The sequence below is a fragment of the Limulus polyphemus genome, unplaced genomic scaffold, assembly GCF_000517525.1.
Source record: "Limulus polyphemus unplaced genomic scaffold, Limulus_polyphemus-2.1.2 Scaffold986, whole genome shotgun sequence".
Taxonomy (NCBI): domain Eukaryota; kingdom Metazoa; phylum Arthropoda; class Merostomata; order Xiphosura; family Limulidae; genus Limulus; species Limulus polyphemus.
The window spans coordinates 100580-114328 of record NW_013666596.1 but is presented as its reverse complement, the minus strand read 5'-3'; the positions used below and the strand labels follow the sequence as shown (position 1 = coordinate 114328).

The window sequence follows — 13749 nt, the reverse complement described above, 5'->3', positions numbered from 1 at the left end:
TAAAGTATTAACAATCTTGATTTTTATAATGCCTTGCATACCTCCTATCCTGCCAACACGAATAGCTAAAAAAAGCAACCTGTGGTTAAGTATTTGATTATGAAAGACACGTTCAAGTGTAAATTGGATAACTTTTTTTACATACATATTTTTAATTTTTGAAGTGTTGGGCTAAGCTCCAATTTCAGGTGCTGGAGATATGTTCCAGTGCGCTTTCGTGGTACTACACTCCTGCTTAGGGCTAACTATTTTCATCTACAGATGAAAAAAAAAACCAACAAGAACGAAATGTTTAACGAAGCTTTTAAGCGAAAGCAAGACTCTTTTTCAATTTAATATTTTCAGCTAATTATAATACTTATAGCTTTTACAATATTTCTAGAAACTGTTGATTTATTATAACTATAAGAGATGCACATGTTTGAAAAGTAAACATTGAGTCATTTTTCCAATTAAACATTGAGTCTTTTTCTCTTTGCAGATTTTGATCGTCCTCCAGCAGAAGGTGATGTATAGGCCTATGTCACGTAAATTTTTTTCTATCATTGTTGAAACAGTTGTGAAAACGAATCATTTTGTTTAACTTTATCATTAAATTTACTGTTCAGAAAACATTTATGATTTATAACTGCCATATTGAATTTTCTTTTCACGTAATTATATTAAACTTAAACCAACCTGATAAATTTCATGCGGTTTTCTTATCAACTAAGTTCTTGCCTTAATAAGTTGCTGTGGAATATGGTGTTTGGTCGTGTTTGCCCAACCTGGGAGGGTCAGGTGCTATCTATACCTCTTCCTCCCTCCTTAACGGTTTATTTATTTACAGTTAAATCACATCACATAATCAATACTCAAACACTTCACTGATAATTACAGTTATCCTAGTTCCCACTTCAGTGCCATTTCCATGAAAGTAATACTTATAGCATTTAGTGCTTTTTTTGCCTGATCTCTTAATTAATTTGGTTGTGTAGCAGTTCAGCTGGCAGATCGTCACATTTCACTAGATTAATTATCAGACGCGTATTTAACATAAGTACACTTGTGATATCTTAATCTAAGTTATATTTTGTGGCCTAGCATAGGTGGCTTTTTTCTTATGGTACATTTGAATGGAGAGGGATGTTTAGGGCTATCATCATTATGTATGGTATAGTGATCATCTATGGATGATAGTAAATCATTTATATATATATATATATGTTAAAGTGTCTGAACGAGGAATCTAGGAATCTGTCATAGATTGGCTATATGTTTCCATATCTGTGCATAAAAGCTGTGTTTGTTGATCTCGGTTCTCTAAAAGCTGTAGTGACTACTGAATTTTGTATTTTTTGTAGTTTCCTAATATGTGAAGGTGCAATATTAATCCATGCTGGGCAGGCATATTCGATTACTGGACCTAGGTATTGTTTATACATTTTAATAAGATTTTCTGGTGATGCACCTGTATTTTTACCTGACATAGTTTGCTCGTTGTCATACTTTACTTCTGATTTAGCGATACGGTTTATCCATGTTAATTTAGAATCATAAGTTAATCCCAAGAATTTTGCTCAGGTGGCAGTATGTAAGCGAATTCCACGTGTTTTGATCAATTTCGAGAATAGCAACAGGTTGATTTTTGGAACATTTATTTTAAGTCTATGTTCTTTACAGTATTCAACCATTTGGTTTAGTATTGATTATAAATTTGAGTAAGTTTGTCTTCCATACTGCCACATCGTCTGCGAATTGAGAAGTAAAACTAAAGTTTAGATCTGTTAATAGCATGTCGCTTACATACATGATGAAGAGGATAGTGCTAAAATACTCTGAGCAGGTGCCCTCCACATCACTGTACAATATTTTATTTTCCAAAAAGTTACATAACCAGCGAACAATACCTATTGGTAACTCCATTTGTTTCATACGGAATCGAAGACCATTATGCCATACAATGTCGAAATGTTTCTCTATATCGAGAAAGCAAGGCGCCAGTTCATTTATTTTGGTTAAAGCTATCTGTAGTGGTTTCAGTTAATCTGACTAAATGATCTGAAGTTTGCCGAAATGTTCTGAAACCATTTTGTACTTCTGGTAATTGTGATGTTATTTCTAGGAACGTGGAGAGTCTATTGCTTATTATTCTTTCTGTTTATGACTGATTGGACGGTAGCTTTCCGGTTTATTCGTTGGTTTACCTTCCTTTAGAAATATAAGAACATTTGCTTGCTTCCAAGAGGCTAGGATATAACCTGAGTTCAGGGATAAGTTAAACAGTGCTGTTAAGTGGTCAAACAATTTCTGAGTATCCTTTTTAAGGAGGGTGGCTTGTATGTCGTCTTCTCCCGGTGCTTTGTTTTTGTATGTTTTATGGATGTGACAACTTCTTTTTTGTGATTGTTTTTGTAATTTTGCTAGCTAGATCATTAGATCAAAGTTTGATGGTTAATGGTATCAGCTGAAAAAATTGGTGTGTGAATGTGTTTGTTTTGTAATATATACTCGTTTACTGTATTAAAATAATGAATATCCATATCTGGTTCGTCATGTGTTTTGAATGTGTTTCTCAAATGTTCTTTGAAACCTTCTGCTTTTTGTATATACCTATCTTGTCTATATAATTTAGTACTGGATAGGTTTTATGGACATTTTGATTATTTGAGAATTGTTTCAAGTGTGCCGAGAATTGCTTTGGATCTGTATGTTCATTTAATTGTGAGCTGTAAGAATTTCATTTATCTTGTCTTAATTGTTTTATTTCTTTTCGTATTTTGTTTCTTAGTATATTTATTTGTATTTTGATATGTGGGTCTCTGTTGTTAATGTATGTTTTTTTAGGTGTCTTTCTTTTATCATATTTATTATTTTTGCTATGTGGTTGCCATCTATTGTGAATTGTGTATTGTTTCTGTTTTGGTATGGGCTGGCCTGCAGCTTTTCTAAGACATTCAGTAATTGTTAAGCAGTAGTCGTCTACATACTACGGTCTCTCGACTCGACTTGTTGTAGAATCCGGTAGTAAATCATTGAGGATGTTTGTGAAATTATTACAATTTGCTTTTTTATAATTTAATTTTGGTCTTACCTATTGGTATATTATGGTGGGGTTAGAGATCGAAGACGTTCCAGATAGATGAATGATATCTGTCTAGATCATATCCTACATTGGAATTTAAACATTTATTACCAAGTTGAGAAGAACATGTGCATAGATCAAGGATATTACTGGTATCGTCATTTAATAACACACAGTCACCATTTTCTAAGAACTTAAATAATTGTCTTCCATTTTTGGTTATGATATTATATCCAAATACGACATGTTCACTATTAAGATCTATTATAATCATATTTTTTGTTATGTTCTTTTAATTTGTTTAATAGATCAATATCTATAGTTTTCGACGGAAAACAGTAAATACCTACTACTGTAATGCATTCATTACTTATCAAGCGGATATCTATAGCTATACATTCATTAATTGTATCATTCACTATCTGAGTGACCGGTAGGGTCGACTTATAAGTAAATCTATGCCTCTATTAGGGTCATTTTTATTTAATCGTTTTTTTCTGGTCGACGTGTATCCAGAAAACTTGAGAGTATTAGAATTATTAAACATAATTTTTGTGATTACTAATACGTCTATATTTGTGTGTGATATTATTATATCCTCTATTTCATGCCTTTTGGAAGCAAGACCACCTTGGATATTGACGTATTGTGCTGTGAACTTTAGGCGAAAAAGGAACCCATGAATTGTTGTATTATGTATGGTATAACTGGTGTTAAATGTTTCTTTGCTGTCGTGTTGAGTAAGGTAATGCAATCTTGGCTGTCTAGGGGGGTTTTGATTTTCAGTGGTGAAGTCCATAAAGGTGTTTTTATCAGCTTCCGTTATGTGGTTATATTCTGTATTAATGATTGAATTTGTGGATGTTTTTGATTGACTTGGGTGTGGTTTGTTTTGTGGCTGTGTATTTACTTGGTCGTTAGTCTTAGTTGGTTGTGATTCAGTATTACTTTTTGTTTGTGGTTGAGTTTGTTTGCTGGAGTGAGATATTTGTGTACGCTCTTTTAGCCGTGAGGGCTTTATAATGTGACGGACAATCCCACTATTCATTGGTAAAAGAGTAGCCCAAGAGTTGGCTGTGGGTGGTCATGACTAGATGCCTTCCCTCTAGCCTTTCACTGCTAAATTAGGGACGGTTAGTGCAGTTAGCCCTCGTGTAGCTTTGCGCGAAATTCAAAATAAAGTATTTGTGTACTGCATGGTTGAATTCGAACTGCTGTGGCATATATGGGTGCTGGTTGTGTAGTTGGTGTCTAGAGGAGTGGTGTCTTTGTAGTTGTTTATTGTGTGTGGTTCTTTTCTGCGTTTTGTTATTTACTTATTTCTGTAATATTATGTTATATATACTTGTTTTCATTTCTTTATATTTATAACAACCTTTGTAGTTCGCTGTATGTTTCTGCAATAAGGGTTTTCATGTGCTTTTGGACATTGTGTGTTATGGTAATCTCCACCACAGCCCACACATCGTGAGAAAGATTTGAAGGATACCGCCACATGTTCATAGCGTTGACAATTGAAAACATTGCGTTACAACTACGGCAGGTGTTTTTGATTCCTCAACCCGAAGTCCTGATACCAGAGAATAAAACCATTAGATATTATTAGACTATGGGCATCCCGTGTTTCATGTGCATGTAATTTTATCCTGTTCGTAAGTTTTTGTGTTTCGCTTGAGGTTATGCATTCTACTTTTGTAAATGAAATGTTCTGCATAGCATGTTCCTCCTTTATTTGTTCTAGTTCAATGTTATATTGTATACCCCTAATGACAAAACGTTTTGGAATAGGTTTTTGTCCCTGGAAAATGTATGGTTATCTTACCTGATTTGAAGGCATCTTGAGGCCATTCGTTAAGTAAGCTGTTAAGATCAGCCGCCTCTGTCCCTTTTACTAGATTGCCGAGTTTTATACCCACGAACTTGGTGTTTGGTTTGCAACGCATGATTTCTGCAGCCAGGTGAGGTTCTTTATGCGAACCTGGGATGCCCTCGATAATAATAAGTACTTTGGCAGTTGATTATTTTGGCGTTGTTGGTTGCTTGTATGCTATGGTTTTGTTTATCTGCATTTCAGATACTTTACGTTGTCTTTTGGAAGTGACTAACGTAAAGCCATCGTTTTGTGTGTGTGTGTCAGTGTTCTTCTTTATTTTCGTCTAACTTATTCCCTAAGGTTATATCTAGAGCTTTTAAAGGTTAATTTTCTACGGTTTTTTTTTATTAAACTTTTAGCACTAGCATCAGCCATGACTGTGACCATCATTATCACTCTTACTAAATTTGGTGAGCTATGTGTACCCTTGGACTAACCATTTATCGTTTCCCTTTAATTTTCGATAATCGCATTTTAGCAATTATTACTAAAGAGTTAACTCCTGGATTTACTTCTAGATATTTCTAATTTTTACCGCTATGGTCACCTACTTTAGACTTAATTAGTTAAGGAAGAGTCCATCGTTGAAGATGCTAAGATATTAGGCTTCGTCTTCATTAATCTTCTTGAAGTTCAAGTTTATTGCGCACAAGTGTTTAACGCCCTCTGCGCTGACAGGCTGTCTTGAAGATTGTTTCGATTTTTCACGTCTTCTTGTTTTCTGGTAGTTTATACCTTTTTATTCCCACAGAAGATTTCTGTAGACGAGGATTTTGTAAGGCTATGAAGGATGTGTTCAGCCTTTATCGCTCTAGGTGGGTCCCTTGTGTGCCTCCGCTACTCTGTCGGTCGTTATTGAGTGGCGAAGCTCACCGTCGAACCGAGGAAGTAGATGCTCGTAAAGCCTACACACTATCTAATAGTTTATAACGGTTGTTGAAGAGGTGTTGATGTACGTTCTTACTCTCTTGAAAGTTTCTCACCGGGATCGCCTTAAGTTGCCAAGTTAACTAAAACTTTAGTTCAATTAAGCCCAGAAGATTAACGCTAAGCCATCTGAGGGCAAAATAACTTATAGAAATAATTAATTATGAAATTAAATAACTATGAATTGCAACATGATATTTGTTTATTGCTTAGCGCACCTTGTGTTTTGTTTCGCCAATGTCAAGAGAACGGATTATGACCAGAATGATTAACTTTCACTTAACGCATAACGAGTTTGCATATTGACATTCTTGCAAAGTAAATTAGATCATACCAGTCGTGTGGTATGTGGCTTGAACATTCTTCACGTTAAATTTGTCTTGTTTTAATTATACTTTTCTCCCTAATCGCTTAAAAATATTTTATAAACCAAATAATCGAAACGGGTACTGCAACCACTGGTCGATAACTATAAGTCGCATATCACTGCTATGTGCGTACCAAATATTTGATGATGATGAAATCTATTTTCAGACAAAACATACATCGACAATGACATGAAATAAATATTAACTAATCAATCAGCAAAGGTATTATTTTTCATTTGAGTTGGTGATGAATAAAATACAGTCTTTTGCAGTGTTTCTAAATCTTATATGATATTTATACTCTCAACTAGGATAATCGTACTCAATAAAGGGGATAAATATTCCGAAGGTTATTCTTATAATATTGCTTCTTTCACATTGCTGAGAATTATGATTATCTCTAGGTGAATGATAATCTGAACGCAAATCTAGGAAAAGTTTGAAACATTTGTACTGGATAGTTTTATTGAAACATCACTTATAACAGATTGGTCTATAAGGAATGTGAGGATTGTTTTATAACTATGCAAGATCTAGGAGCGACACTAATTTGTCGAATAATGAAAAGACAACATATATGGAAATTTTGTTGTTTATTTTATCATGAAAACGTACATTAAATAACATGTTATTTTTGGTCAGTTGCACAATAATAAACAATGTTTTATATTCGTGCTGTGTTAGATAATTTCAAAATACCTTTAAAATATTCATTTGGTTAGTGTGCCAAAGTGTGGATCCGAAGGTCTATAGCTCGTGTCTCGTTGCCAAAAAAAAAAAAAAAACCTCCGCACTTTACGGCTTTATAAGAGTGACCATCTTATCCTAATATTTTATTACAGTAGCCAAAGAGCGGTTTGTGCTACTAGCTGCCGTTTCTGTAGTGTGTCAGTTGGTGTATAGTGTTGTGCGAATATCTAAACAAACTGTATTTTAAAAAGATATTCTTGAAATTGGAAGTCATTATATTTCATCAGGATTTTGTAGTTACCGAACTGTTATGTTGATTGTAGAAACCGTTCTAACACTTTGGTTTTTTATATACATTCCAAACCCACCGTTCTGTCCATTCATTGAAAGCTGGAATTATTTTATTGATGTATAATTATAAGTTGTATTTTTAAATTTCTTGCCGAGCCACTCGAAGGCTATCTGAGCTATCCGACCTTATTACTGAAATAATAGCCTAGATGGAAAACAGCTAGTCAACATCGTCCACCACCAAATCGTGAGCTACACTAGTCGAATAACCATAAGTAACTTTGAAATGCGGTGTGTTATTTATAAGATTTTATGTTCAACACTTTCCTTTTTATGTTGAAAAATAATGAAAAAAAAGATATGACTCACGTAACACTTTCCTTTGGTTAGTGTAGTGTACATTTAGATTAATGTTTTCTCAACTTATTCCTGAAGAAAATTAAAGCAAAATAATAATTATTATTATTATCGCACGTCAACATTTGGAAGTAAAGAATGGCTCAGTTCGCCCCACCAGTGCTAAAAAATCTTTACTACTAGTAATAATAAAATATTTTAGTGTTGAACATTAAAAAAACATAAGTAGAAAAGTGTTAGATAAAATGTAACTCGGCTTGAAATACAAGCTATGTAAATCTCAATTCATTAAGAATAAAAATAAAATAGAATAACACACTTTGAAGTACCTTCGAATCATCTTAACAGATCTGTTAAAAGAGAATTTTCATTCAGTGATACTCCAAACTGAAATATTTACATATTAAAAATGTTTGTCTCTTTTATCAGAGTGTATTTTCTACAAGGGTGGATCTGATGGCTTTATTAGCAATAAAGATATAACAGAAAGCATGTTCAACTACTCCTTAAAGTGGAATGAGCCATTGGATTGTACCTGGTTTATAGAAATTTATACAGGATGGAAGGTAAGTGCTTTTTCCTGCAAGAAATCGGGTATGTTTATCTGTAAATTAAATTTTGTACTTCTAGACTCGAAATTGAGAGCTATGTGTTGCAGGATATCAAATACGTTTACTTCCATGGTATTAGGGTAAGGGTTTCTTCCTTCAGAAAACCAAGTCTGTGTATCTGCAAGTTAATACGCGAAGGAAATTTTTCAGACATCCTCCCCTAAGCTAGAAGATGAGGGTCCCTCCCTTAGGAAATCAGGTGCATTTTCCACAAGCTCCAAAGTAAGGACTTCTAACTACAAGGATAGAAGTAAAGTTTTTTGTTTTTCTGAAGGAAATCAGAAGCATCCTACTCGAACTCCAAAGTAAGAGTTTCTTACTACAGGAACTCGGATACATTCATACCCCTAGTAGAAGATAAGGGTTCCTTCATGAAAAAAATCAAATACATCCATATGCAGAATAGAAATTATGGAGTTCTTCATAAAGGAAATTGGGGGACACGCACATTCATTAATAGATGGTAAGGTGTTTTTTTTTCTGAAGGAAATCGGGTACATCCACATCCAAGAATAGAAAATAAAAGGTTATTCTTAAAGGAAATCAGGTACATCCACACCCGTGATTAAAAAACTAAGGGGTTTTTCTTAAAAGAAATAGGTACCTCCATATTCATAATGTAATGTAAGGTGTTTTATTCAGAAAAGGTGGTAATGGATTCTTCTTGAAAGACATCAAGTAGAACTACATCCGTGAATAGAAAGCAACGAGTTCATCTTGAAGGAAATGAAGTATATATATATATACACACACACAATTAATATAGAATGTAAGGGGCTTTTTGTGAAATAAATCAGATACATCCGCACCTGGTACAGAAGTTCAAGGGTCCTTCCTGAAGGCAACCAAATGAATTATTAAAAAGGGCTTTTTACAGGTTTTTCAAGATCGTTTTACAAATTAAGAGGTAGAAAACAAGAAATGATTTGTGAATGACATTAAAAAATATTCTATATATAATATGAAATATATAGATTTACAGTTTTGACTCTATCAATTGTGCGACTTTCAAATTATATCAAATGATATAATGATATCGAGAATTTAAAGCATTTTCTTTCACACATTACCCACCATGTTGTGATTGCTGCAACTCTGAGAAATTTCAATTCTAATCGTTCAAACTAAGTCACTGATAGAGATTGTCAGGCAGAGAAGTTTTATTTTCTTTTTTCAATTGTGGGTTTTGTTAAAAATTCACTATATTGTGGTTTGTTGATAATGTCCAATGTTTTAGTTAACCATAAGTTTTTGGGGAAATAGGAGGATATATATTTATCTTTCTTACTTTCATTCCAAAAGCGAGTTTGGATGGAGACTATTCAGTTAAAGCTAGCGCTCGGGTTTTTTCACCCCGAATTATAAAATGAAAACATATACGTTGGCATTAGGTAATAAACCAATACCACGACCAGCTGAAAACTTCACCTAAATTGAGTTATCTGTAAAGGTTTTTTTTTAAGGCTCCTGAAAATGCGGATTTTTTTTCAACAGGTTCATTCTAAACAGTATTCAACGTTTTGTGGGTTCTATTTGGATAAATACTTTAACCCAATGAGCAACCTACTCTCTAACTTTTTTCATTGGAAAAAATAAAGAGAGGGAAAAAAAATTGATTCCATCTAGGATTTTAATCCAATGAAGCTAGAATTGGGCAATTCGGAATTTCAATGCAATATCCAATTGGTTGAAACAACTAACCAGTTGGGATGTTTGTTATTTCTGTCTTGTCACAGGTTAAATTTTTGTTTGAAAGTCACAACATTTTGTAAAATCAAATGATTTTTTAAATAATATCATTTTTATTTAGTGTATATATTTTATGTAACTAAATAATAATAAAAACAACATAAAGCACCTTTTTTCTACTAATTGAATACACACATAAAATGTTGAAAAGAGAGATTGCAGTTTTTAACCATTTTTCTTTTTTTTCAGTTGTCGTTTGCTTAAAAGCTCCCTCTGTTTTTAATCTGTTGACAATGGTCAATGTTTCAATTAAATATCAGTTTTATGAAACTAGAGAAATATTAATAAATATATATTTAAAATAAATTTAGCCTTACTTTCTTAGTCGTTATTTGCGATTTGTTATAACTAAGAAGTTATTTACTGCTTCTTTTATCAAAATTAGGTCGTAAATCCTATTTTGAAGCTTTCTTCAGCCTGCCAACTATTAGCTTTTATGTCGTCTGACGTAACACCGAATGATAGGAGTTGCGGAAAAATAATAATATTTTATCATACCGTATTGTACTCTCTTGGCTGTTTGACAGCTAACATTATGTAGTTCTTCTGAGAAACCTTTGATTGATTTTTTTTTATCTGAAGTAGCTTTCTTTTTATTTTAGTTTTGTTTGTTCTTTCTCCCCTAAGCTGCTACTTTCTTTTTCAGATGTATTTAACTTTCCAGAAATATCAGCTTGCTCAGCCCAACAACTGTGACCTTAACTACATCGACATTTATGGAGAAAGCCTCAGCGTGGACGCCAGACTTGACAGGTTTTGTGGAACAGCGACAGAACCTCAACGATCAAATACAAACATTATGCACGTTCGCTATTTTGCCGAATCAGAAGCATTGGATGGTAGTTTTACAATTCTTTATACTGGCTTCAGGGAATCAGGCAAGTTTGTGTAAAATCATAAGACAATATGTAAAACATAATAGTTTTCATTTGTGTCATGCTTGTTAACTCCAGATATAAATGTGTCTAAATGGACTCCACCTGTTTTTAACAGATGTTCTGAACTATTTTTGCAGAAGACTGCGTGTAGGCTCATAACTTTGCACGGTCCTTACTAACATACAAGTCACACATAAAGATATTTTACAAACAATACCATCAAATTCCAATTGATATCACTACTCACTATTGGAGTTCCCTATGCATCTTACATAGAAAATTAGCGATTTCACGTTCGATTTTTCAATTCCGTAGACCGAGTGTTTTAATACCAAGAAACATAAAATTACTCAACATGAGTTCTTATATCGGCAGTGAACTGTAAAAGAACAAGTCAGTAATTCGATGGTTAATCAGTTGGTATTACCAGCTTTCAACAACTAAAACAGTGATTCAATATTTTACAGCTTGTTCGATTGTGTTTGTTATAACTAACAAAAAAGGCACTAACATTCACGTTTATAAACTTAAAGAAAAAAATCAAACTGTAAATTTCTAAAAAATCATATCATTATTGCTTTCTAGGATGGAATGTAATTCTATATGTATTAATGTTCCAGAATAAACTTATCAAAACAGTTAAAGGATATCAATATAAGATTGTAGCTAAGACAACAAAACCACTATTATAAAACATTAATCAAATCACCTCCTTCAGTTAACTGTTTACGACAACCAGGACTCTGATGACCAACTGTGTGATCATTCAATCTATGGTGTATGTATATATTTTTATAGTGCCAAAAGTAGTTACTAGCTGTTCCAATTACAATACTCTCCGGCCTCTGCTTGGGAATAAGCAAGTTTTCTATAATTCGGATACTCTGTTTTTTATCATTGGCCCTTGCTAAGATTTTAAACCAATTAAAATAAACGACAACGTAACATTATCTTAGGGCATGTTCAAACACATTTAACTTAGTTGGGGATCGTATATATATATATATATAATTTGTATTCGGTGGTGTTACATAATCTTATTTCAGTTCTCACTGTGAAGTAAAACACGAGTTTAAAAGGCTTGTGATTTTTAATGAACCATAACACATCAAGGAAGCCTCCAGATATTTCACTCACGTGGAGAACTATCAGAAAAATCAAAGCAGTCCAATTACAGCCATAATGGTGCCAAAAACACGTCCAGTGGACCAATAACATGTAGAAGCACAGTGCAGGCAGGGATAAACATTCAGGAGATACCGATTTATACATCTCCTGAGATGATCTCAATAATTCCACACATTAAGGGACTACATCCAATGGCTCTTTGTGCGACCATATTCCAGTGCAGTTGACCCTGACTGCAGCCTAATGTATGATAACTCCCATCCTACCATGATAAAGTAGTCGACTTATTCCCTGAAGTAAAGGAGAGTGGCCTCAACATTCACAGGATTTCAATCCCACCGTGCATGTGCGGTATGCGTGTCGCATTCCGTCAAGTGACCCCAGACACTGAAGCTCTGTCAAATGAGAGGTAGAAAATACCTTAGTTTTTTATTAATATCCTACATCATCAGTGCTAGGCTGCTCTTGCCGTTCGTGGTAACCATACTCTATGTTGGAGTGAAGTAACATGAGTTCTAAATATGATAAACCATTTTTAAGAAACGTTTATTTACGAAGATAAGCTATATAACATATCAGTTGCATTTAAGATCACATGATGGGTTATTGGGGATTAAAGCATGCAACATCACTGCCAGGGTTTTACCTAAAAATTAACTAAGTGAGGGGATGATTCAAAGTTATGTTAGAATAGTGGTGTTACTTTGTAATAGCTAATGTATTTATACATTCCAATTCATGATGTCAGAAAAACACGTAGGTTCAAGATGCCTTGATACAAAATGATAAAAAACCCGAGCGATTTCGAAAGCGCTCGGATTATAGGGTTATTATTAGTTTATAAATTCCAATTATCTTTAATCATGTTGTATAATATACTTATGTAGAAATAATGCTTTAACATTAAAGGTTTGCGTGTGTACACAAGACCCATAAATCATGTGATCGCATTTGAAAACGCATACCAATTCTGCACACCGCGGGTAATCGAACCCCGGATTTTACCGTTGCAAGTCCTTACTGCTGTCCCACCGGGGGACAGGCATTTTGGAAAACTTATAAAACTCTCAAGCATCACACCATACCCAAGGAAGAATGAGCAAAAACTACTTTTTTTGAAACAGATTGTTTTCTCTTGAAACAGTCATGGAACACTTGCTTTAAAATGCGATGTTTCAAGTAAGTGAAATATTTTCAGAAAAACATTAGTATATACTGAATTTTACCATTTTAAAGTGCTTTTCAAGTTATTAAAATGTGATTGTTTATTTGTGCGTGTATGTATAAGGCATATTTTGCCACATTTTAGAAATCTGATTTATTTTGAAAGAAACATCGTCATATTTTCGCCTTCATACATTTTGTGAGAAATGTGACCAATACATCCAACAACAGAACTATAACTCGTTCAAACTGAAGCTAAAAAAACTTTGGCCTGAAATCGCCTGGTGGTTAGGGTGCTCGACTCTCAATCTGTGGATCGCTGGCTTGAATCCCGTCACCGAACATGCTTGCCCTTTCATCCTTGGGAGTGTAATAATGTGACAGTCAATCCCACTATTAGTTGGTAAAAAATATCCAAAAGAGTTGGCGGTGGGCGATGTTGACTAGCTGCTTTCTTTCTATTCTGCCATTTCTAGATTAGGGACGGCTAGCGTAGATAACTCTCGAGTAGCCTTGCGAGAATTTCCAAAACAAACAAAGAATGCTAAAAACTCGCTCAAACCGTTTCGATAGATACTTTTCAATATACAAATCAGACTGAACATGCATTTTTCATTTTAGTTGGCCTGGTGGTTAGGGTACTCGACTC

General features: G+C 33.9%; 1 protein-coding gene across 1 annotated transcript in view; it reads left to right on the top strand.

The window, feature by feature from the left end:
• The window catches only part of LOC106461560 (neuropilin and tolloid-like protein 2), a 48534-nt gene that overhangs the window by 11485 nt on the left and 23300 nt on the right, over positions 1 to 13749 (top strand). Inside the window, exons 4-6 of the mRNA XM_022388551.1 lie at positions 482 to 505; positions 8000 to 8136; positions 10577 to 10808. Coding sequence (XP_022244259.1) covers positions 482 to 505; positions 8000 to 8136; positions 10577 to 10808 — 393 coding nt within the window. The remainder of the gene's footprint in view (positions 1 to 481; positions 506 to 7999; positions 8137 to 10576; positions 10809 to 13749) is intronic.